The 27,339-nt window shown below is 42.2% G+C and overlaps 1 protein-coding gene across 1 annotated transcript in view; it reads right to left on the bottom strand.

Moving 5' to 3' along the window:
* Positions 1–24,583, bottom strand: part of STIMATE (STIM activating enhancer) — a 94,155-nt gene extending 69,572 nt beyond the window's left edge. Inside the window, exon 1 of the mRNA XM_054034438.1 lies at positions 24,338–24,583. Coding sequence (XP_053890413.1) covers positions 24,338–24,506 — 169 coding nt within the window. The 5' untranslated portion in view covers positions 24,507–24,583. The remainder of the gene's footprint in view (positions 1–24,337) is intronic.
* Positions 24,584–27,339: the final 2,756 nt, after the last annotated feature.

Here is a 27,339-nt window from a genome sequence, read left to right as displayed (position 1 = left end):
AGAACAGGGGATAAAAAATATTTCATGACAGTTAAAGCTTTATAACTATTAAAACACCGTCAACATCACATCAAAATATACAAAGCAAATAATCTATTTAAATTTTAAGTTCTCAAAAGCTGCATTTCTCTTACTTTCATACCTGTAAATTTTGAGTCTCATAAATGGAAATATTTTTGGATCAGTCTGTATGTGTATGGGGAAACCTCAGTTTCCCAATAAAAATCTAATTCTTCCAAGCGTAATTCTATTGTGGCAGTATCTAGAGATCAGGGACCCATTGTGCTAGGCACTGTACAAACATAAAAAAGCAGTCCCTACCCTTTACTTCCTGAGTTATACCAGGAATAGAGAAAATGTTACAAAGAATGTTTTCAAGCAATAGCTTAACAGTTCGAAACAGCACTACTCACTAAGGAAGCATTTAACCAAAGATTAATTAAGGAAGTGGCAACGAGGTACATACTGTCTCATATCTACTCACAGCATCATTTATGTATGAAAGTTCAAAACTATTTCTCTCAATTCTGGTCTCCACAGGCGACATGGTACCAACCTACTCCAATCATTATTACTAAAGGAAGGCCTGCAAAGGATTTTCCACTGCACCTTAAAGGTGGCATGACTTGGGCGCATCCTGATGTCTGTGGCTGAGGGCTCCCCAAAGAGGAGAGCCAGCCATAACTTGTCTGCTGATTGCAGACAAGAAAAGAAAGCTACTGAAAACTCATTGGACAGCTTTATAGCTCATAGCCTTGAAAGAGGACTACCCTGCCATAAAACCCTTTTATCAGTAACAGAATCACTTACATCTGCATTGCATTCAAAGGGAAATGTTCAAAGGTTACTATGCTCATGATGTAAATGTTTGTTTTTAGCAGACTGGTGATGGAATAAAGCAATACTTCTGAACGAAACATGTGCCTGGAGATTGTTTTATGTGCCTCGTTCCCTCTAAGTTTCATAAAGAAACAGTAAGAAACAACACATACTACTTTCTTAAACTACACTTTATTCTACCTTAACAGGTTTCCAAACTCTCCCACTGTCAAAGTAATCCTATACTGCATAAGTACTTGGTCCTATGGATAGTTAAGTTCCTCAAGCTCCACCACCATGTACTTTGAACCTGCTGGTATATGGACTTGTGATAGGTTAGGCCTGCTCCACACCAGAAAATTTTACCGGCAAAACTAGCATCTGTCAGCACCCTTGAGTGTGGACTCAATTTTGAGTCCTGCAAACAAAACAGCCAACTTTCACCGGCAAAGTTAAACCAATTTCCTGAGCAACATAAGCCTCTACTAGTATATTTCCTCTGGCCTAATGTCTGTGGGGATGCAAAAGTACTTGTAGTCCTTCAGCAACTGTTCTGGTTGACAGGTTTCAGAGTAGCAGCCGTGTTAGTCTGTATCCGCAAAAAGAACAGGAGTACTAGTGGCACCTTAGAGACTAACAAATTTATTAGAGCATAAGCTTTCGTGGGCTACAGCCCACTTCTTCGGATGCATAGAATGGAATATATATTGAGGAGAGATATATACACACATACAGAGAGCATGAAAAGGTGCTCAAATAAATTTGTTAGTCTCTAAGGTGCCACAAGTACTCCTGTTCTTTTTGTTCTGGTTGAATTCTTGACCATTGCTGCTCAGGTGTCGTAGTGCTGAGAAGCCTGCTTCCTCTAGTGTACTTTCCTGCTATTCCACCTTTGCAAGCACAGCTGCACAGGCCTGGCTCCTCCTCACCCTTGTGCTGCTGCATTGTCAAAGAGAAAGGCCCTAGATTTCCTCCGCCTGTGCAGAGAAGGAACATGTGCAGGTAAAGCTTTGGAATTCCCACAGAATAAAGATGCGTATCGGCAAACTGCAGAGGCACGGACACCCAGGAGTACAGCAAGGATGAGGGCCAATGAGAAGGAGCTGGAGAACGCCTACCAGAAGAGAAGAAGCTCAACTTCACGTTCTTATCATGAATGGCTTGATGCCATACTGAGCCGGGACCCCACCACCTTCCTACCAACAACAGCGGACACCTCACAGCATAGAACTGGTAACAGAGGAGGTCATCATAGGATGGGGACATGGAAGGTGCCAGGATGAACAAGAACACTGACCCAGAGAGCCAGTTAGTCACTGAGGAAGGATACTCATGTAGATGTAGGGCTGCCCCATTAACGCAAGTCATTTTGTTTACATTCTCCAGGACAGCCAGAAACATAATGCCTCTGCTTCTCCCTTGGACTCCTCTTCTCAAAAATAACTGCTAAGCACATGTGGGAAAACAAGAATTAAGTTTTGAACTACCTGCCTTATTTTAAGAGCATGAAATTAGGCAATGGTCAAAAAAAAAAAAAAAAAAAAAAACGGCCACAAAGCATTCCCAACAACATACTTTTGCACAACAGAATCAAAGCACTTGTAAAGCACTGATTTTAAATTACAGTGAAACCATGAGTGAACATGCACACCTTTGCATCTGCATGCACAGTTTCACAAGATGTTTCCAGCAAGAGTATTTCATCTTGCCCAGACATTTCTAGCCAAAGCAGCCTTGTTTCTCCTGTCACAATAGGACAGCTTCCCCTGGCACTGTAAGGACCTTTTGGGGATCATAGCTTTGAACAGTCCAGCAACACATGGCCATAGGTGACTAGCAGCCCTCTCAAGCAGCTTCCTTCTATGGCCCTTTGATATCACGATGATTGATACATCCTTAAGAATCATGACTGCTTGTTGTAAGTTTAGCATCTTTAGTACACTACCCCAAAAGTTACCCAGCTCCCGCAGACTACTGAGATCAAAAGGCCCCCTCCACATACTCACCGTTCTAAGTGAGAATTGAAGGTGAAAGGCAGCTTGGGTGAAAGTCATCATGAAATGATGAAATCATTAGGGCTATCAGGCAATTAAAAAATTAATATCACTGTTAATAATAGAATACAATTTAAATGTTTTTGGATGTTTTCTACATTTTCAAATATATTGGTTTCAATTACAACACAGAATACAAAATGTACAGTACTCACTTTATATTTATTTTTGATTACAAGTATTTGCACTGTAAAAAAACAAAAGAAATTGTATTTTTCAATTTACCTAATACAAGTACTGTAGTGCAATCTCTATCATGAAAGTTGAACTTACAAATGTAGAATTATGGACAAAAACTGCATTCAAAAATAAAACAATGTAAAATTTTGAAGTCTGCAAGTCCACTCATTCCTACTTATTGTTCAGCCAATTGCTCAGACAAACAAGTCTGTTTACATTTGCAGGAGATAATAGTGCCTGCTTCTTGCTTACGTCACCTGAAAGTGAGAACAAGCATTCTCATGGAACCGTTGCAGCTGGCGTCGCAAGATATTCACATGCCAGATGCACTAAAGATTCATGCTCCTTCATGCTTCAACCGCCATTCCAGGGGACATGCGTCCATGCTAATGAGGGGTTCTGCTCGATAACAATCCAAAGCAGTGTGGACCGACGCATGTTCATTTTCATTATCTGAGCCAGATGCCATCATCAGAAGGTTGATTTTCTTTTTTGGCGGGTTGGGTTCTGTAGTTTCCACATTGGAGTGTTGCTCTTTTAAGAATTCTGTGAATGTCCACACCCCATCCCAATCAGATTTTGGAAGGCACTTCAGATTCTTAATACTTGGGTCAAGTGCTGTAGCTATCTTTAGAAATCACACATTGGTACCTTTGTGTTTTGTCAAATCTGCAGCGAAAGTGTTCTTAAAATGAAGAACATGTGCTGGGTCATCATCCCAGAATGCTATAAGATGAACAATATGGCAAAATGTGGGTAAAACAGAGCAGGGGACATACAATTCTCCCCCAAGGAGTTCAGTCACAAATTTAATTAACACATAATTTTTTTAACAAGTGTCATCAGCACAGAAGCATATCCTCTGAAATGGTGGCCGAAGCATGAAGGGGCATATGAATGTTTGTTTAGCATATCTGACACATAAATAACTACAAAAGTGCCATGCAAATGCCTGTTTTCACTTTCTGGTGACATTGTAAATAAGAGTAATATTATAACAACAATAATAATAATAATTAATGGAGATATCCCATCTCCTAGAACTGGAAGGGACCTTGAAAGGTCATCAAATCCAGCCCCCTGCCTTCACTAGCAGGGCCAAGTACTGATTTTGCCCCAGATCCCCAAGTGGCCCCCTCAAGGATTGAACTCACAACCCTGGGTTTAGCAGGCCAATGCTCAAACCACTGAGCTATCCCTCCCCCACATATTATCTCCTGTAAATGTAAACAAACTTGTTTGTCTTAGCGACTGGTTGAACAAGAAGTAGGACGAAGTGGACTTGTAGGCTCTGAAGTTTTACCTTGTTTTATTTTTGAGTTCAGTTACGTAACAAAAAAAATCTACATTTGTAAATTGCACTTTCACGACAGAGATTGCACTACATTACTTGTATGAGGTGAATAGAAAAATATTATCTATCATTTTTACAGTGCAAATATTTATAATAAAAAATAATATACACTGATTTAAATTACAACATAGAATATATATGACAATGTAGAAAAACATGCAAAATATTTAATAAATTTCAGGCAGTATTCTATTCAACAGTGCGATTAAAACTGCGATTAATTTTTTTAGTTAATCACGTGAGTTAATTGCGATTAATCGACAGCCCTAGAAATCATGATTCTAAGGAATGGTAGGAGGGAAAACAGCAAAATAAAGACAGAAGACTTCAAGAAGACAGCAAACTTCAGCAAACTCAGAGAATTGGTAGCAAGATCTCGTAGGAAGCAGCCTAAAGGAAAAAAGTTAAAGAGACTTGGCAGTTTTTTTTAAAAGACAACATTAAAGACACAAGAGCAAATTCTCTTAATGTGTAGCAAAGATATGAAGAAGGGTAAGAGATCACTGTAGCTTAACCGGGAGGCCTTCAATGACCTAAAACTCAAGAGAGTCATTCAAAAAGTGGAAATTAGGTCAAATTACACATGCTGAATATAAAAACCACAATACAAGTATGTAGGGAAAAAATATAGGCCAAGACACAAAACAAGATTAAGCTAGCTAGGGACATAAACGGTAACAAGAACATGTTTTACAAATACATTAGAAGCAAGAGACCAAGGGCAGGGTAGGTCCTTTACTCAATGAGGGAAAGAAAATAGCAGCAAATGGAGCATGGCCAAAATATTAAATGTTTTTCCCACCTTCCCCCAGTTTTCACTAAAAAGGTTAGCAGTAATCGGACAATTAACATAGTGAACAGCACTGTGAATAGGGTAGAATCTGAGGCTAAAATAGGGAAAGAACAAGTTAAGAATTAGACAAGTTAAATGTCTTCAAGTCAGCAGGGCTAAACAGTCATTCTAGAATACTTAAACTGGCTACAGAGATTTCTGAGCAATTAGTCATTATCTCTGAGAACTCAGGGCGGTTAGGAGAGATCCCAGAGGACTAGAAAATGGCAAATGTAACAAAGGGGAATACAGGCAACCCAGGGAATCATAGACCAATCACCTTTACTTCGGTACCGGAAAAGTTATTGAGCCAATAATCAATTTGCAAGCCCCCAGAAGATAATAAGGTGGTAATAGTCAATATGGATTTGTCAAGAACAAATCATATCAAACTAACCCAAGTTTCAGAGTAACAGCCGTGTTAGTCTGTATCCGCAAAAAGAAGAACAGGAGTACTTGTGGCACCTTAGAGACTAACAAATTTATTAGAGCATAAGCTTTCGTGGACTACAGCCCACTTCTTGGGCTGTAGTCCACGAAAGCTTATGCTCTAATAAATTTGTTAGTCTCTAAGGTGCCACAAGTACTCCTGTTCTTCTTTTTGCAAACTAACCCAATGTCCTTCTTTGAAAGGGTAACAAGCATTGTGGATAGGAGGGAAGCAGTAGATGTGATCTCTCAAGATCAGTAAGGCTTTTGATACTGTCTCACATGACCCTCTCATAAACAAAGTAGTGAAATATACCCTAGATGAACCTACTATAAAATGAATGCATTACTGGTTGGAAACTGTACTTAGACTAGTTATCAATGGTTTACAGTAAAGCTGGATAGGCATATTGAGTGGGGCTGTCACAGGTATCTGTCCTGGGTCTGGTTCTTCATAAATAATTTGGATAATGGCACACACAGTGCACTTATAAAGTTTGCATCTGATACCAAATTGGAAGGGGTTGCAAATGCTTTGGAGGACAGGATTAGAATTCAAAATTGGAGAAATGGTCTGAAATAAACAGGATGAAATTCAATGAGGACAAATGCAAAGTACTATACTTAGAAAGGTATACTCAATTGCACAAATACAAAACGGGAAATGACTGCCTAAAAAAAATGTACTGCAGAAAATTATTGGGGGGAGGGGTTATAGCAGACCACAACATAAATGTCCCCCTGTCCCCCCTCCCCCCATCAAACATCACTCTGGGATGTATTAGCAGGAATCTTGTAAGCAAGACACAAGTAGTAATTTTTCCACTACTCAGCACTGATAAGGATTCAACTGGATTACGCTGTCCAGTTCTGGGCACCACAATTCTTGTAGTATGTGGACAAAAAGTCCAGAGGAGAGCAACAAAAATGATTAAAGATCTAGAAAACATGACCTACATGGAAAGGTTGAAAAAAAAAAAATGGTTTGTTTTCTGGAGAAGGGAGGACATGATAATAGTCTTCAAGTAGTAAAAGACTATTATAAAGAGAAAAGTGATAAATTGTTCTACTTATTCATGGAGTGTAGGACAAAAAGCAACTGTCTTGTATTGCAACAGGGGAGATTTAGATTAGACATTAGGAAAAACTTCCCAATTGTAAGGGTAGTTAAGCACTGGAACAAGTTACCTAGGGAGACTGTGGAATCTCTATCATTAGAGGTTTTGAAGAACAGGTTAGAAAAGTCCCCATCAGGAATGCTCTAGATAATAATTCATCCCGCCTCAGTGCAGGGGACAGAATTAGATGACCTACTGAGGTCCCTTCCAGTCCCAGATTTCTAAGATTCAATTTCATGAGCATTTTCAGATAGAAGACTGTTCTGTTGGAAAAATTTTGACCAGCTTTAGTTATGAGCACTAAGCACAGGATGACAATTCCTGGCAGATACACAAATCTAGGAATTACATTTGAAGCCCTTAAGATTTAAAGATGCTAGAAGTTCCCTCTCCTGTGCATCTTTAATTGTTACCCAAAATTCCAGCATACTGATTTTGATTCTCAGTTCTCTCCATGACAGTTTGGGCACAGTAACCGATGAATGTATATATTCAGTTTAACCAGTGGCCATAAGCTACTCCTTAATGTCAATCTTTAAATAACACAAAAAAGAACACAGACAACCTTAATGCAATGACTATGAATACTAGCCATCAGTTACAATTAATGTGCTATGCAACATAACATCTCTTGATTCAGACAATGAGTGCCAGTGTGTGGTTTGTGCATGTCACTTATTGTATTCTCTGCCCATCAGAGAAATGACCAAATGCATGCTCACACATTTCTGATAGCACTAGAACTTCAGGTAGACCTTAACACTAGGAAGTCAGAGCCTAAAGTTAATGTGAAGGATTTTAACCAGTTCTTGTGTATTTAAGTGATTCTGCATAACTGGAAATCGAGAGGTATTCCTTTTCAACTCCTTTACTGAAATCAATAGAGCTATTCTATATTTACCTAACCGTAAAAAAGCACAATTTGGCCTTAGGGCCTAGGCTAGTCACTGACCAACAAAGCGTGAATGAATCTTCTTCTTAGCATATGTGCAACATGGCACGTGACCAGGATTAATCAATGAATCTGGTCCGCTGGTTGGATCATTAGCTTCCCCGGCCTGGGCAAGGTACTGACAGGGAGTGTGACGTGAATGCTGATCCATGCCCCTCCAGGAATGAATTAGGTAACAGAAAGCAAAATATTGGTGCAGTATTCAGCACTATAACACTAAGCAATATAAAGCCACTGTGAACTCTAGAAAGTAGTAAGGATTAAGGAGCAGGTTCTGGAGATACACAGTAGTAGCTTTAGTGTTTTCATGACCCCTAGAATACCTTGGCTTAGTAACTGAAAAGCAAACATGTCACATATAGAATGACTGTCAATTTTAATAATTCCAGAATAACAATTCATTACTTCACTATATCACATGCATACCCATCCTGATGTGAATTGTAAACTTACACTCAGTTCACTGAAAGAAATACGACTCTCAGTTATACTGGGAATAATTTTGCAATGTTGACAGAATAGATGAGCAAGACTATGCTGTGTGACAAGGCTAATGTTTCAAGCATTTATTTTCTTTGCACATTCAATCAGCAGGCAGTGGTGAACAGATCCATTTTCATTTTGTCAAAAGGATCCACACAGTAAATACCTTGATAAGGATTAGTTTAAATCAAATCTTATTAACCATGAAATTAACATCAGAGCAGAAGCCAAAAATGCATTATCTACAGTTGTACAAGCCAACCTCTTGAAAAATAAATTATAAAATGTTAAGAAGAAATACAATCTCTTTCTGCAGTTTGATAAGTGAGTATGATCAGCTGATAATCACTGTTGAGAAGTTACCTGAAGTTAAACACTGCAAATCTCTCCTCAACTTCTACTTAACCTACCAAGTGCTAACAATTCACAGATGTTTTCCCCTTATACTGTGTATTATTTTGTATCAAATACTAGCAAAAAAGAAGATATGTTCTGTCAATGTTGCACATTTAAAAGATTTTACAAAGTTAATGATATGCAAAGTTATGTTTAGAGCAATCTTATTATCTGGGAGCATAATTATATCCAGCAATCAACTGAGCAATGATGTGCAAATGCTTTACATTTTCCTAATGGGATAAACATGGGTCTCAGATCATTAGTGACAGGTGTAATTTAGGCACAGTATTCAGACCCTGTTTTAAAAAGTTTATTTTTACTCTTACATACCAAAGTGTTATCTGGAAGAAATATGCTGCATTTAACAGAACTAGACCATTCATGATATTCCACTATCAAGACATTTACCAAGTAATTAAAGTACTATAAAAACCTATACTAAAAGCAATGCTTTCAGACATCACACAAAGAATTTCAAGTGAAAAACAGCTGTTATAACTGAAACAAGACTGAATAATACCAAGTTACTTTTAGTCAATACTGGCAGAAATGCATATTTTCCCTAAGTGTGCAATATATAATGCTGGTCAGTCATCTCTGCAACATCATTTTTAAATTCTATACTGCAGCTAAGTAAACAGGATTAAGAGGCTAGCTACAGGATCTCCCCCAAACACAAATAACTCAAGGATCACGTATTTTCCTAAAAGTCAATATATTAGTATCTAGGATGTAAATATACAATAAGATGCATTATCTTCTATGGGGCCTGTAAGTTTCATATTGGAACCTAACACCCTTCCACCTCCATATTTTATATAAAAATGCTTAGAACATTAATATAGTTAGTTACGGGTAGCCACCCACTTACTTTGACCAGAGATTACAAAGTTATTCAAATGTATCAATTGTACCAATATCAATCCCCATCCCATGATCATCCACCTATTGAGTCTTGTCTTCTATCCTAGGTCATGAGCGCTCTAGGGTGGTGAGTTTTTATTCTACTTTTCTGTACAATGGAGTCCTGACTGGGACCTCTGTAAGCTACTGTAGTACAAATACAGAAACTGGTTCGGAGGTCCCAATGTAAGCGGAGCTGTCCATGGTTCTCAAATAGGGACACAGCTATGAAAAGCTCTAAAAAGAATTGAGAGAGCAAATGCAGTAATTCCTAGGGAAATTTTTAAATAGAGCATGTTTTATAGCATGCTGTGTAGCAGATTTATCCACTTGTCTTAATGAAGACAAAAGTTATGCCACTTTTAGGGCTTCTGCATTAGTCAGCATATTTTCAATAAATCCACACTGTTATATGCCCAAAGCTTTATATATGGAGATATGCCTACATCTCATAGAACTAGAAAGGACCCTGAAAAGTCATTGAGTCCAGCTGCCTGCCTTCACTAGCAGGACCAACTACTGATTTTTGCCCCAGAACCCTAAGTGGCCCCCTCAAGGACTGAACTCACAACCCTGGGTTTAGCAGGCCAATGCTCAAACCACTGAGTTATGCCTCCCCCCCAACAGTACATTCCATTACTCAATCCATACTGTCTTCTACTCACCCAAAATTGTTTTTTTAAAAACACCACAGAGTTAGGAAAAGTCAGCAAGAAAGCTACTATGAAAAACACCTAAAAACAAAATGCCTTTGAACAGAGGTGGGCAAACCACAGCCCGCGGGCCACATCCGTCCTGCCCGACCGTCCTGCCCGGCCCTTGAGCTCCCGGCTGGGGAGTCTAACCCCCGGCCCCTCCCCCGCAGCCTCAGCTCACCATGCCACCAGTGCTCTGGCCCGCAGCTCCTGCCGGGCAGCATGGCTCTGGCCAGGCAGCATAGCTGCCAGACATGCTTCTCTGAGTGGCATGGTAAGGGGGTGGAGGGGTTGGTAAGGGGCAGAGGGTCCCGGGGGGCAGTCAGGGGACAGGGACCAGGGGCAGTTGGATGGGGCAGAGGTTCTGGGGGGGGGGTCGGTCAGGGGATGGGGAGCAGGGGGGGTTGGATAGGCATGGGAGTCCTGGGGGGGGCCTGTCAGAGGGCGGAGGTGTGGATAGGAGTCGGGGCAATCAGGGGACAGGGAGCGGGGGGTTGGATAGGGGTTGGAGTCCCAGGGGAGTGAAGGGTTCTTGGGGGGGGGTCCCCGGGAGGCGGTGGTGAGGGGACAAGGAGCGGGGGGGTTGGATGGGTCGGAGGTTCTGAGGGGGACAGTCAAGGGGCGGGAAGTGGGAGGGGGCAGGGACCAGGCTGTTTGGGGAAGCACAACCTTCCCTACACGGCCCTCCATACAGTTTCACAACCCCAATCTGGCTTCAGGCCAAAAAGTTTCCCCACCACGCCTTAGAAGGTTTCTGAAACCAGTAACTCTTCATGGATCATAAAAAAATTTTTGATTTCTAGTCCGCTTTCCGTGAGATAGGGAATCTCACAGGAAGCCTAATGGAAGTCTAGTTGTAGTAGATGACTTAAGTAACAGACAAACTAGCAAACTAGCTTTGTTTTAGTTCTATTTGTCCCATTAAAGTTGCTCAGCAAGTGACACTCAAATGAACATTCAACAGTACATAGACACAATGTCATCTGTTAAATTTTCTAGATGACAAACTCTTAGAAAAAGTTATGTTAACTATTAAGTCACAAGATTTTCAGTCAGTTTACATAGATTTGAGAGAGATGCTGGATTACCTACATACAGCTCTCTCCCCCCAAACAATATTATATAGAAAATATTTTCCTAATTGACCAAAATTATGCAGACCAATTATTAATTTGTAGGGCTGTCGATTAATCGCAGTTAACTCATGTGATTAACTTAAAAATTAATGGCAATTAAAACAATTAATCACAGTTTTAATTGTGCCATTAAATAGAATACCAACTGAAATTTATTAAATATTTTGGATGTTTTTCTACGTTTTCAATTTATTTCAGTTCCAACACAGAATACAAAGTGTACACTGCTCACGTTATATTATATTTATTACAAATATTTGTAATAAATATTTGTAAAAATGATAAAAAATAGAATTTTTCAGTTCACCTCATACAAGTACTGTAGTGCAATCTCTATCTTGAAAATGCAACTTACAAATGTAGATTTTTTGTGTTACATAACTGCACTCAAAAACAAAACAATGCAAAACTTTAGAGGTTACAAGTCCACGCAGTCCTACTTCTTGTTCAGCCAATCGCTAAGACAAACAAGTTTGTTTACATTGCTGGGAGATAATCTTGCCTACTTCTTATGTACAATGTAACAAGAAAGTGAGAACAGGCATTCGCATGGGACTTTTGTAACCGGCATTGCAAGGTATTTACATGCCAAACATTCGTATGACCCTTCATGCTTTGGTCACCATTTCAGAGGACAAGCTTCCATGCTGATGATGCTCATTAAAAAAATAATGTGCTAATTAAATTTGTGACTGAACTCGTTGGAGCAGAACCGTACGTCTCCGACTCTGTTTTACCCGCATACTGATATGTATTTCATGTTACAGCAGTTTCAGATGACGACCCAGCACATATTGCATCTGAAGAAGTGAGGTTCTTACCCACGAAAGCTTATGCTCCCAATACTTCTGTTAGTCTTAAAGGTGCCACAGGACTCTCTGTTGCTTCCAGCACATATTGTTCCTTTTAAGAACACTTTTGCTGCAGATCTGACAAAATGCAAAGAAGGTATCCATGTGAGATTTCTAAAGATAGCTATAGCACTTGACCCAAGGTTTAAGAATCTGAAGTGCCTTCCAAAATCTGAGAGGTATGAGGCATGGAGCATGCTTTCAAAAGTCTTAAAAGAGCAACACTACAGAACCCGAACCACCAAAAAAGAAAATCAACCTTCTGCTGGTGGCATCTGACTCAGATCATGAAAATGAACATGCGTCGGTCCACACTGTTTTGGATTGTTATCGAGCAGAACCGGTCATCAGCATGGACGGACGTCCTCTGGAATGGTGGTTGAAGCATGAAGGGACATATAAATCTTCAGCGTATCTGGCATGTAAATATCTTGCAACACTGGCTGCAACAATGCTATGTGAACGCCTGTTCTCACTTTCAGGTGAACCAGAAGCAGGCATTATTTCCTGCAAATGTAAACAAACTTGTTTCTCTGAGCAGCTGGCTGAACAAGAAATAGGACTGAGTGGACTTTTAGGCTCTAAAGTTTTACATTGTTTTATTTTTGAGTGCAGTTACTTTTTGTACATAATTCTACATTGCAAGTGAAACTTTCATGATAAAGAGATTGCACTACGGTACTTGTATTAGGTGAAGTGAAAAATACTTTCTCTTGGACAGTGCAAATATATGTAATCAAAAATAAATATAAAATGACCACTGTACACTTTGTATTCTGTGTTGTAAATGAAATCAATATATTTGAAAAAGTAGAAAACATCCAAAAATATTTAATTGTTTAACAGTGTGATTATTCGCATGATTTATTTTTTAATCACTTAACTGTCCTATTAATTTGGAAAGCATATTGTGACCAAGTTGCTTCAAGTTTTCCTATTGAGATTAGTTTAAAAAAAAATAAAATAAACGAAGCAGGATATCCCAGAATCCACTTCTTCTGGAGACTTTAAAGAGGTCCTGAAATCAGAATACCATACACTCCCTTTCTAGCAAATGTCATGTTCAGCCTCTTATGAGATGAAGAAAAATATATTTTACTTGCAGGTGACCAGTTGGAAAATGTTTGCTGTACAATGACATATCATAGGGTAAACTAATTCTTGTAAACACTTTTCCTTAGGCTGTTTTCTTTTAAGTACTACATGAATTACAGAAGCATAGAGAAAGCACCTCTCACACACAAATTAAGGAATAAATGCATCCATTTTATAGGGAAAATAGGTTTCAGAAAGAATCCTTACTTAACTTTGACCCAATAGTGATACCCATTACCTACCAATTAACAATAAGCCAGAAGTCCTTACCTAATATACCGTAAATATAGTAAAGATAAACAGAGTCACTGACCATAACTTCAGTATGTTACATGTGGAACTACAACCACCCTCCAACTCCCCCAACATTGTTACAAAAGGATCCAGGGACCTTTCTCCACTCCAACCATTCATTAACCGGAGCTACATCTTGTTTCTTACTGTTCCTTAATGTCCAGAAAAACTCAGTCACCATTTCATTAAATATCAAAGAACCCAACAATTTATCCACCCTCCAAGATGTACAATGAATGCATATGCCATATATTTTTAATATAATCTGATAGAATTCAGACACAGCAAATTAAGATAGTTTGTCATAGGTAGGGATATGAAGTCAATAAGGTTTTTTGTTTTTAAAACTTTAGTCTTTCATACATTGGGTTTTGTATAATTACAAAGGCCTAATAATGTTGTTTAAAAAAATTTCAACCATACCTGCATGTTTCATTTGTCTGGGAATAACATAATAAATTACTCACCACACCACTTGCAAGCCCTTTATCAGTAAGAAGGCCTAGTGAGAGACTGCTCTTGAAGCTGTTTACAAGTAAATTTAAGATCATAACATGAAAATATTTAAACAGCTCTACAGTGTCAACAACACAAATACAATAGTTATATAGCTTTAGCCTTAATTACTTTTGATTTCAGTTTAGCTAGCAGGTGCAGAGAATACTTAATTTGGGCTAGTACATTCAAAGTTGAGAAACCAATTGGGAGTTGCAAAAATAAGAATGTGTTTTTTTCCCCTTCAATCTATTAATAAAAGCCAGGAGGGAGAGGATGAAAGCTAATTCTAAAAACTTGAAGGACACGGGCCAGATTTTCAAAGGCATTTAGGCACCTGAAGATGCAGACAGGTGCTTTTGAAAATCCTACTAGACACCTATCTGCATCTTTTGGGGACTCAATACTTTCAAAAATCTGGCCCATAGTGACCAGAAACAATCCCTTTATTCACTAACTACAGTTAATACTTCTTTTAATAAAACAGTTAATTGTAAGACATGCTTTAATAAGCTTACTTTTTGCCTTATGTGTCCAACACATTTAAGGTTGTTTTATTTAACTAATAAAAACAAATTTAAAATTCTGCTTTTGTGCACTTCTAATCAAATTCCTATTCCCATCCAAATATAGCTTGACAAAGCAAACAAATATTATCTAGTAAATAAGAAATGCATCAGACACCATTTTATAATAAAAATTATAAAAAGCAAGAATCTGAATTTAAGTAATTATATAGCTTCACATACATGTATAGATATCTTATATTCCTAGTTAGCAAAAAGTAAAACATGTAATATAAAAACTATATTTATTGGCAAATTAACATGTTTTAATAGTTATAGGAACCTATTAGAACGAACCTTTCTTTAGAAAAATAATTAAAATATACAAATGCAAAACATGATTAAAATCAAACAGGAAATCTTAATTTTAAATAATGGATTTTAATCATGATTAGAATAAGTTATTTAAATCAATTCACGTTGGTAATCTCTAAATGGTGTCTAAGTAGATCAGGGGTCTCAAACTCCTGGCCCGCGGGCCATCTGCGGCCCACGAGCCTCCCCAATGGGGCTCCAGCAGTTTTGGGGCAGGGTCTCTCCCTTGGCCCCACCTGCCGCCCCCGGGTGCTCCCCCTTCAGAGGCCCTGGCAGCGCAGCTGAGCCGAGTCTGCCTGCTCACTACAGTGGCTGCCAGCCCCTCATGGCAGCCGTGGGGCGGGGCGGTGCCTCCGCCTCCATGCACTGCCCCTGCCCTAGTGCCCCTGCAGCCAATGGGATGCTGCGAGGGCGGTGCCTGGGGGCAGAGGCGCGCGGAGGCCCCCCGGTCCGCCCCACCTTTAAGCCCCAGGTCAGTGTCACGCCCCCAACCCCCTCCCAGAGCCTGCACCCCCACCCCATCCCCACACACCCCAAACCTCCATCCCAGAGCCTGCACCCCAGACCTCCCCCGTACTCAAACTCCCTCCCAGAGCCCACCCCTTCTGCACCCAAACTCCCATCCAGAGCCTGCACTCCAATCCCCCACCGCAGACCTCCTCCCCCACCCAAACTCTGTCCCAGAGCCTTAGGCAGGTGGGGAGCAGAGTTTTTTGGGGGTGGGCTCTGGGCAGCATGAGTGACATTGGCCTGCTGGAAGGATTTGAGGACTGGCCCTAAGGTAAATTGAGTTTGAGACCCCTGAAGCAGATAACACTGCTCTACAGCCAAAATGCTTCTGAAATAAATGTAGTCAAACTTTACTAATTCTGGGTCACTGAGAACAAAAATGATGCTTAAAATTGTTGATTGGCTCTAGTTTTCAAGATATGCTATTGGGTCAGTATATACGACCCTTGACTTGGGAATGGTGGAGGATAAGTGAGTTATAAAGGGAAGGGATCTCAATTTAAACCAAAAATGACTAAAATACATCTTTGACTGGATCTAGGAATAAATCTATGACTGGGTTTGGACAGTACTTGCTTTTTAGGCAAAACAATGAATGATGCAATCTGAAGCTGGTATTGCATCATACATGATATGAATTGCATCATGTTATTCCTAGAAGTCATCGATGATGCAATCATAACGAAGCTTACATCACTCTGCTGAACAAATTGCCCTATATCAGCTCTAGAAATCATACAGTGTCGTGCTCTCTTATTTGTCAGTGTTTGATTTTGCAAAGGGACACATTTCTGTTTAGCCAAGGTGAGCAGAGATGCCTCGTACTTATGTGAACAGTGCAGATAACTTCTGCTCTGTTTGTGGTGAAGTGACTTTTGCATCACAAAAGCGCAGTATAACCACTATGGTTACGAAAGCCTATCACCTTTATTTTGGCTGCAAAATTGGAGATCAAGACAAGAGGTGGGCCCCACACATATGCTGCAACACTTGTGCAACAAATCTTCGCCAGTGGTTGAACAGGAAAAGGAAATCTATGCCTTTTGCAGTGCCAATGATTTGGGAGAGCCAACCGATCATACCAGCAATTGTTACTTCTGCATGGTGCCTCCAGTTGGGAAAGGTGTGTCAAAGGAGAAAAAGTGGACTGTGCATCATCCAAACATTCCATCAGCTATACGCCCAGTACCCCACGGAGAAGGACTGCTGGTTCCTGATGCACCAGAATCATTCTCACTTGAGTCAGACGAGGAAGAGGAAGAAACTTCTGGTCCTGAACCATCAATGTCATAGGACCCACATTTTCTCCCATCCTCCTCCTCTGAACCACACCTCATAACACAAGGTGAACTGAATGACCTTGTCAGGGATTTGGAACTACCCAAGAGTAAGGCAGAGCTGTTGGGCTCCAGACTACAGCAGTGGAATCTCCTGGCAGGTGATGTTACGGTTTCCATGTTCCGTGACCGTCAAAAGGATCTTGTCCCATTCTTCTTCATGGAAGGTGATCTTGTAGCCTGCAACAACATCGATGGTGTGATGGCAGCCCTCAACATCGTTCACAATCCAGATGAACGGAGACTGTTCATTGATTCTTCGAAGACGAGTCTTAAAGCTGTTTTACTGCATAATGGCAATATTTTGCCATCAATTCCAGTTGGTCATGCAGTCCATATGAAGGAAACCTATGACAACAACTTTTGAGGTGCATAAACTATGACCAACATCAGTGGCAGCTTTGTGGCGATTTGAAGGTTGTTGCTCTCTTGCTTGGTCTGCAGACTGGATATACAAAGTACTGCTGTTTTCTCTGCGAATGGGATAGTCGTGCAAGAGATTCCCACTACATCAAGAAAGATTGGCCACTCCGACAGTCATTGGAGCCTGGGAGGAAAAGTGTTCAGCATCCACCACTTGTTGAATCAAAGAAGATTTTGTTACCACCCTTACACATCAAGCTGGGTCTGATGAAGAACTTTGTCAAGGCCATTGACAAAACACAAGCAGCTTTCAAGTACCTCCGTGGAAAATTTCCAAGGTTAAGTGAAGCTAAGATAAAGGAATGTGTCTTTGTTGGTCCTCAGATTCGTGAACTTCTTCGAGATGATGCATTTGACCATGCACTGCATGGCAAGGAAAAGACCACATGGAAAGCCTTCCATTTAGTGGCAATACATTTTCTCGGAAACAACAAGGCGGACAACTACAGGTTGTTGGTGGAAAACCTCCCCAAGGCATACAAAAGCCTTGGTTGCAACATGTCACTAAAGATACATTTTTTGCATTCTCGTCTAGATTTTTTTCCACCGAACTGCATAGCAGTGAGCGACAAGCACGGCGAGTGATTTCACCAGGACATTGCAACAATGGAGAAACGCTATCAGGGCAAATGGAGCCCATCAATGCTTGCAGACTATTGCTGGACAGTGACAACAGATGCTCCATTTAATGAATACAAGAGACAAGCCAAGAAGCGCCGAGTAGACGCTGAATAGGACTAAACTATGTACATAATAGTTTTTTGCCTTTTGTTTCATAATAAATTTTATTTATATAACCCTTTTGCTGATTTTTAAAGTGTTACATAAACAGGACAGGTGAAATATCATGTAAAGCAACCACAAACACATGAAAAGACCTAGGTTTACAATTTATTATAAAAACTCTACTATCTACACAATATACATACATAAAATGTAAAAACTTAAATATCTTAGAAACAGTAGCCAATCAGTTGTTTTGTCATATTTGAATTCAGCACATCAAAATACATAATAAATAGCACATTTTATCTCTGAAGCAGACGACTTCTCAAAAATTGTAGACCAGTGTAATCCGTGAATAGAACTCAATACTTCCTATGGGAGTTGAGCTAGGAGAGAAGGTAGCCCATGAATGTGTCCCTCCCACAAAATGAAGAAATTAGAGAACTACTGCCCTCAAGACAGTCAATAATTGAGTTGTTTCTAAAGCAAATTCATATTAAGTTATTACATGAATAAGTGAAGTCATGTCCTGAATATTTCTACCGGCTGGCTTTTATCAAGGAGACTTGTAGAAGTCAACACTGTCCCACAGCTAGAGAGATTTTCACTGGAAGTTAAGAGTTCTTTGAGTGATAATTGCTACTTCTTCAGCACACTTGGCCCACAGCTCTGTTGCCAAAGATGCCCCAAAACACTCTGAAGTGGAAGGTGAAGTGAAGAATACTAGAACTGTCAAGTCTGGAATATGAACTATCCTTTTATTTTTATTTAAAATGTTAGTAAGTTGTTACTGTTTTGACTCCTGCTTCTTAGAAATGCGGATTCCTTTTATCACACAAGTATGAAGAAACTTGCAAACACTGGTTTTCCCCCTTCCTATATGAATGAGAACTTTGTTGACATTCCTACCTTTATTGAGAAGCAATTTATGGTCAAACATGCATGACTAGAGGGAATTCAGAAAGTGTGACCAATGATTAAGCTTTTGTCCTCGCCCATAGCTCCTTTTCCCGATGCTTCCAGGGAGCTCCAACATTCCCATGAAATAAGAAAAAGGTTTTAAGCAACATCTTAAAAAAATGTACATTTCAAGTTGGAATATTTATTCATGCATCTTACACACAGCAATTCTGGTTTCTTTTGATATATAGCTTTTTGTTGATAAGAGCCAGAATGAGTATTTCTCACTAATGCACCTAGAATAACCAAATGTGACTTTAGAAAGAATGTCAGTAATTTAAAAAAACCCCACTAAGATTACTACCCCTTGTAAAAGTGAGAGAGAGAGAGAGAGAGAGCGAGAGCGCACGCACACCAGGAGCACTGGGCCTGGTGCAAGTTCTGAGGCCTGAACCAGAGGCTGTGAACTAAAATCAGGCCATGTATTAAAACAGCTGTTTACAAGTTCACTGTCCGGTACATGAACTTGGCAAAGTTGTTGTTAGTGTACTAGGCACTAGATAGTTACGCAAATATATTTTAGCTAGTACAGACATGTTAATCTAGTTCAAGATAAAATGGTTTGCAAGAACAATAAATAAGGATATTTTGTTCAAGATATTAGGAAGAAGGGGAGTAACAAATAGATGTCATGAAATACATAAGGTGGTGTGTAAGTTGTGTATTCCAGTTGTTCGTCTCAGCTGATAAATGTCAGGGTACTTCTCTTTAAGCCTCTGTCCAGTCTAGGGAGCAGTGGAAAATCCCACCACTGACTGAGCTGAGTCCATTGCAATGAGCATGCATGTGTTAGTGTAACAATAGACATTGATTAGGGGAGCTAGTACCATGCTTCGTTGACAATAAACCTGGCCCAGCACCTTTGCCATTGAACTGTACCTGTGGTCTTCCTTTATGAGTAACTTTGAGGTCTGCTGAACTAACATGCTGCACTACTATTAACATTGAAGCTCCAAAGACAGAAGCACCGAGCAGTCTAAACAGTGCTACTGAGGCAACGACATTCAAGCATCCAGTACTCAACTACACAGGACAGTACTATCAAGGTCTGCTGAACCAGCTATCTGAGCAGAGCTGGGGATAGTACATGGAAAGTGCACACACATACAAGCTCACTGATAACATCCCTGAGGTCCCTGGGCTAGCCAAAGCTGGTAGTGCAGTTATTTTGTCCCAGTCACCCTAATAGCAACTTCATGATCAGTTAAATAATGGCACTGAAGGCTACAGTCCAGTCCTCAGCTGACAGGATACTGGGTACAGTACAGGTTATTATGAAAGACAGATTAAGAATTAATGCTTCCACTACATAAAGTCCACCCCTCCAAAAACCTTGCAACTACTCTGATATAGCTTTAAACCAAGATACTATTAAAATCCATAGGAAGCCCTTACACATTGGTTCACTAGGATCTGGGCTGTATTTACAATAGAAAAAACTCACAAAGAAAAGTATTAAGGGAAGTATGAGACACTGGCTATTAGTTACAGAGTACACAGAACAAGGAAAGTAACACCTAAGCACACCAACAACTGGGCACTGAGCTGAAAGCACAAATTGCAGGGGTCTTAATTATTCACTACCTATGGCCATATTCTACCCTTGATCTTCGTGCAAACCTTCCAATATCATCCCTGGGAATTCCACTGAGATAAAGGGTAGTATATGGTGCTAAATTTACACATCCCCTGGGCTAGATTATAAAAGCTTTTCTAAGATGATTCTATGCCTGTACAGTCCTTAGACTGAGAGATTTCCTGTTAATGCCCCTGTTCAAATACCTCCTATTTGACTTAGTTTATATGACTTGTGCATTTAGAATAAGATGAAACTTTATTACTTAGAAACTTAGAACATGTAGGATGTACGAGATACACATTTGGAAAAGCATACATACAAAGCTCGTACATTCAGTTCCCATTCTGCAAAGACAGAAGGTCTCGTTCCATTGCTTGCTCAGTTAGTCAGCTGACAACTTTTTTTTTTCCCCCATAGTAAGTAGGGCTGTAAATAAGAGAACACTGTAAAATCCACAAAACCACTGTAATTGACTTAATATATAAATAATACAAAACACAGGTTATCTAGAATATATTGCTATAGCATGCTTCACTCTCCCACTCAGTATATATTTCAATATATACTACTGTCCAAACGATGAGCAAGATAGTTAAAGATGCAACTTCTTAGACCTCAGGTCTCAGAAGTAGAATCTTGTTGAGAAGATTAGGACACATCACATGTCAGAAATATTGTTGTTTATCTGAAGACTCAGACATCATTGCATCTGTTATGCTCCTCACAAACATAAGGGATAGAATATGGTTTTAAATTCTCCAGAAATTGTTGAGAAAACCATGGAAGCCTGGTACAGCATCTGGCAGCGTACCAGTGCAGTCTGCTAAGGACTCATAATGAAGTCTGTCTCAGAGGTCATGGATTCCGTGACTTCTGCAACTGGCCCGGGGGCTGCCTGAGCAGCTCGGACAGTCCCAGGGCCAGCCACACCAGCTACTGCTGGGGCAGTCTCAGGCCACCATGCCCACCCCCACTCCAACAGCAGCAGGATTTTGGCTGTGGGAGTGGGCTCCAAGCTGAGGCAGGGGGTTGGGGTGCAGGAGGCGGTGAGGGCTCTGGACAGCGCTTACCTTTGGCTCCCGGCAGGGCCGGCTCCAGGCACCAGCCCTCCAAGCATGTGCTTGGGGCGGCACCTGGAGGGGGGCCGCCCTCCTCCCGGCGCTCTGGCTGGCCGGGGAGAGCGAGGCCGCGGCCGGGCTCGCCGCCCTCCTCCCGGCACTCCGGCTGGCCAAGGAGAGCGGGGCCGCGGCTGGAGCGCGGCTCTCCTCCCGGCGCTCCCCCGCCGGGGGGCGGCGGGAGGCTTTTTTGCCTGGGGCGGCAAAAAAGCCAGAGCCGGCCCTGGCTCCCAGACAATGGGAGCTGTGGAGCAGGCGCTCAGGCGGGGGCAGTGCGCGGAACCCGCCTGGCCACGTCTCTGCCTAGGAGCCAAGGGACATGTCACTGCTTCTTGGGAGCCGCATGGAACTGCGTAGGAAGCTTCCCAGCCTCGCCAATCCCCCCCCCGAGCACCCACAAGTCCTCAGGCTGGGCCCCCCCAGCACCCACTGCCCCAGCTGCATTTCTCTCCCCCTCCCCCCCCAGCACCCGCAGTACCTCCCGGGCTGTGCCCTCCCCCCCGAGCACCTGCAGCATTTCACCCCTCCCCCCCGCCAGAGTACCCAAGTTTTAGTTAGCCATATATAGTCATGGACAGGTCACAGGCCGTGAATTTTTGTTTACTGCTCGTGACCTGTCCATGACTTTTGCTAAAAATACCCATGACTAAAACATAGCCTTATTCATAATTATTAAACCTGGAAAGGCTGCTGCTCCAAACAATTCACAGCTAACATGATAAATATCAAGAAACCATCACCTAAGTTTCACCAGTCACTCAGAAATTACTTCAGTCTATTACTTACAGTAATTCTCAGTAATACTGAAGTGCTTTTTCTAGATTTGATCCTCATCTTGAATGCCAAAGAAATCTCAGCATTTCAAAGAGAATATTCACAACAACCTGCAAATCTCAATCCTGCATGGTGTTGAGTGCTCTAACGTCAACGGAAGTTGGTGGTGCTACACATATGAAAATGTGATTATTATTGCAAGAGTGAAGTCAAGCATTCTTACTAAGGTATGGGTAAACTTAAGATGTGTAAAAAAATGAAGGCACACGAGTACTAAACAATTATTTCTAACCTGCGCTTATCTACAGTTTTTTTTTCCCCTCGCCTGAATGAGAAATATACATTTGACAAGCCCAGAAACAAAATAGTCTCAGAACAGACTGCATGTGTCACTACATCAAGACCCAATACTTCAAGCTGACATCCTGTGGTCATTGAGGCAACTGCCCCATTTTCATTTGTAAGCAACTTCTTCTTCTGCATTACAGCAGCTGTTCAGGGGCTAATCTTAAAAACTGCTAGTGCAAACATTTACTTAGTATCTTGCTGCGGTAGGTTCCTTCAGACAAATAAAGAACCAAGATTCTTTATCCAGTAGATCAAATAGAAAAAAAGGAACTATTACAGACCACAGTGGAAAGGAAGAAGATTAAATTTTAGGTATGAAATACCAACTTTTGGGGAAAGTGTAATTTGTTCTTTGGAGAAGAGATCACATCATTCTGAATTAGGAAACACACTTCAATCATTATTACACATTACATTAAGCAGAAGCACATGCAATCCACAAAGGGACATATAGTTTCTGCAAAAAACTCCGCTAGATTATCAATACTTAAAAAGGAAACCAGTGATGGCATTTTCTGCATACAGTACTGGAGAAAAAAGTGGCAAACACAAATAAGAGGAGAAGGCAGCAGACAAACAGTGGCACCATCCTTTATATTCACAGAATCATGACAACAGCATATAAGAGACTCTTTAGATTGGAAAAAAGTCTGACCAGATTTTAAATCCCCCTCACAAAGCACAATATTATGCAGGTGCAACTGATTAAAGAGACTGTCACCCAAGCATTGTAAAACAGAACCCAAAAGCAAGACTCAATCTAAACAAGTGACACTGATTGTATTGATTTCCTTTATACAAACAAACAAATACAAGAAATAAAGTGAGCATTAACAGCACCAGGCAAACAGGATTTTTAAAGCTTTTTACTGCCAGTGATAGATGTTCTTAGTATAATAAGGAATACATGCATTTTTGATGCATGAGGCTGGTGGATGAGGACAAGGAGATGAGTAGTTGCTTGAAGGGGAAAGGGTGGGAAACCCGAACCAGACCTCAGTTGTGGAGAGACATTTATACCAAGGGATGCTAAATGGGAGAAGAGCCAAGGCAGGGGCAACCCTGGTGTTTGCGGGGAAGGTGTCTCACTCACATAAGAGGGCAATGGGTGTGTAAGCAGTGCTTGATGGATGTAGCTAGACCTGGTGCCATGAGCAGTCCTGGAGACAGGCTCATGAAAAAGGTGATACAGGAGACCAGACCATGCTCTGGGATGGGGGGAGAGAAGGAGACAGAACGAGGGGGGAGGGGAGAGGAACCAGGCCTGGGTCCCAAAAGTCACTCACACACAAGGGTGTTAGGAGGGGGCAGGGCATCTGGGTCCCCGAAACCACACATAGCGGGGGTTGGTGGCGGCGGGGAGGTCGCCGGGGAGCCCGGCCCGGTAAGGGGGGGGGGCGTTGGAGGGGGTTACCAGGGAGGTCGGTGTAGTGACTTAAATGGCCGTAACCGCTACGGGTAGGAAAATTGGACGGCTGCCGTTTTTGCCATTGCACCGGGGCCGGAGGGGCTCTGTTTATGCCAGAGAGGCCAGGCCCGGAGGAGGAAGAGGTCGCGGAGCCAGGCCCGGGGGGGGGGGGGGGGGTGTCACTCACGCATGAGGGTGCTGAAGGCCACGACGCCCAGGAGCCCCTGCAGGAAGATGCCGAAGCTGTCCATGAGGGCCCCGTTCTCGCAGCCCCGGTAGCCGTCCCCGGGCCCGGCCCCCGAGGACACGGCGGGGCGGCTACTGTTGGCGGAGACCAAAGCGAGCGGTCCCCCCATAGCGAGGCCCCCCGACGCGCGCCGGCCTCAGGGACTCATGACACCGACCGAGCACCCCGCGGGCGCCTCGCGCTTCCGGTGCGGGGCACCCACCAACCCCCTCTTCGCGCGGTGCGTCACCACCGACGTGTGACATAACAACCCGCCCCGGATTGGTGGAGGCCGCACCTGAGGGGAGGAGCCAACCGGAAGACCAGTCGGGGCGGGGCTTAGCAGCCCTTTAACACGGCGATGCAGAGGTGAAGATAGGGGGCAACAGAATGGTTCAAGCGCAGGTGGGGCGGGGAGGGGAGCGCAGCTGCTGCTGCTGCCTGGCGCCGGCTCCTCGCGGGTACAGATGAGCACAACCCGGGGGCTCAGCGTCCGTGGGGGCAGCTGCCGCCCTTTCCCTTCATCGGGCCCGAGCCGCCCCATGTGCAGCGGGCGGGGAGTCTTCCTGCTCCGCGCTGTACCGGCAGCGGGAGGAAAGCGAGAGGCGCCCCCCACACCCTTCGCACAGGGGGGGATTTGCACGCTCTGCCCCGCGGGGGAAATTCTGCCAACACGTCACCGCAAAGCGAACGACCCCGCGGAAGGGAATCCCTTCGCCACGCCACGCGTCCGCCCAGTCCCGGGAAACCCAGCTCACGGTCTCAGCTTTAACTGATAGGCGCGGCGCCATTAAACACATGAAAAATTTGTATTAAAGAAACCGCCTCCATCATTTAGTTATGAAGGGGTCGCTGTCACACCGGGAGGGTGTATTCCGTGGGGTTCTGCCAGGAGGGGTTCAACATTTTCATTAGCAAATTAGACAAGAGCAGATGCTTATAAAATTTGCAGGTGACACCACGCTGTGAGAGGAAGCACCTTCGAGGACACGATTAGACTTTAGCATGATGACAACAAGTTAGAGAATTGGTCTGAAGCCAACACAATGAAATTAAATAAAGAGCAGGGCACAGTACTGCACTTAAGATGACACAAATCAAATGCACAACTATCCACTGGGGAATAAGAGGTACTGCTGAAATGGAATTTGGGGTGATAGCTCACAAACTGAATATGAACGAATGTATAATAGAGCTGTAAAACAAACAAAACCAAAACTAATATTCTAGGGTGTATCTGAGCCAGAAGGGCTAATTGTCCTGCTCCACTTGTTACAGGTGAGGGTGCAGCTGGAGTAATGTGTCCACTTTGGGGCACCCTCCCCCCATTTAGGAAACTTGTGGACAAATTGGAGAGGGTTTAGCAACACACAACTCCTCTGAAAAAAGGATTAGAAGGGAAGGTTAAAAAAAGCTGGGTTTGTTTAATCTTGAGAAGAGATGACTAAGGAGGATCTAATTATAGTCTTCAAATATGGTAAGGGAGTTATAAAGAGAAGGGTGATCAATTTTCTCCATATCTACTGAAGGAAGGAAAACACAAAACTGCTGTAAGCTACAGCAAAGGAGATAGGGATTAAATATTAAGAAAAACTTTCTACCAATACTGGTACAGAAGGGAGGCTGTGGACGACTCATCAGTGGAGGTTTTAAAAAATAGATTAGAAAACACAGTTGTCACAGAGGGTCTAGATTTAGTTGGTCCTGCATCAGCACAGAGCAGTAGACTTAATGACTTCTTGAAGGCCCTTCTAGCCCTACTTCCCATGATTTTCTTTCAGAAGGGAAATTGTATCAATTTTAAGAATAAAACCCAGGCTCAGCACGTATTAAGGAGAGTAGAAGCTGCACAAAATCTATGTACTTAAGCTAACCAATGCAGTCATTATTAAAAGGTGGTAGAAGTGCTATTTCTTCCTGAACTAGCTGGTCTGACATTCATCATATTTTCATCCTGTTCACAGTTGTTTTATATGTGCATTCATACAATCTGATTTTACTAGCGTCAATGGTCTTAGAAAGTAAACTTCATCCTGCCTATTCCAAAATATTGCAGAAAAAAATACCACTTTCTGTGATAAGTCACATTAGAAGCCTTGAGTTACTCATCCAATCAAGGCACTTTCATGACCAAGCACATCAAAGCAACAGCTCAAATTCCAAATGGAAAGCCAGGGTTACAATTATGTAGGAATCACAACTTTTGAATTTCTTGACTTGTTTGACAGCTCACCCTATACCATTTTAATGAGCAAGGAACAGAGAAGGGGAGATGGAGGTACTATTGAGGTCTAATCTTAGGAATTAAATATAAACACAACTTTTGGTTGATGAATTTATATAGAGAATATATCATGATTAAGGCTACATTTTAGTCACAGGTATTTTTAGCAAATACCTTAGCACAGACAGGCCACGGGCAGTAAACAAAAATTCACGGCCCGTGACCTGTCCATGACTTTTACTAAAAATACCCATGAATAAAACTTGGGTGGGGCTGCCCGGGGGCTCAGCGCATGCTGAGGGAGGGCGGCCCAGATGCTGAGGGTGGGGAGACGGGTAGCAGTGTGTGGCCTGGGACCCTTGCTGGTGCTGAAGGGGGGATGAGTTGGCAGGCTCCCTACCTGGCTTCACACCTGCCCCCCAGCTGCAGTAGAATTTGAGTGTGGGAGAGGGCAGGGGCATGGGATGGGGTGAGACAGGCTCTGAGCAGTGCTTACCGGGGGACTCCCCAGAAGTGGCATGGCGACATCCTCCTCGCTCAGCTGGTAGGCAGAGGCTTAGCCAGGCTGCTCTGTGTGCTGCCTCCGCCTGCAGGCACCGCCCCCACAGCTCCCACTGGCCACTGTTATATTGTTTTCCATGCTTTCTACACGTGACGGGACCAGCTAGAGAAACCCCACAGCATGAGGCAGGATTACAATCAGACACTATACTTGCAAATCTATTAGTATTATGGTAGG

This window comes from Malaclemys terrapin, chromosome 7 (assembly GCF_027887155.1).
Source record: "Malaclemys terrapin pileata isolate rMalTer1 chromosome 7, rMalTer1.hap1, whole genome shotgun sequence".
NCBI classification, from domain to species: Eukaryota; Metazoa; Chordata; order Testudines; family Emydidae; genus Malaclemys; species Malaclemys terrapin.
Note: the sequence above shows the minus strand (reverse complement) of the source record. Positions and strands in the feature narration are given on the sequence as shown.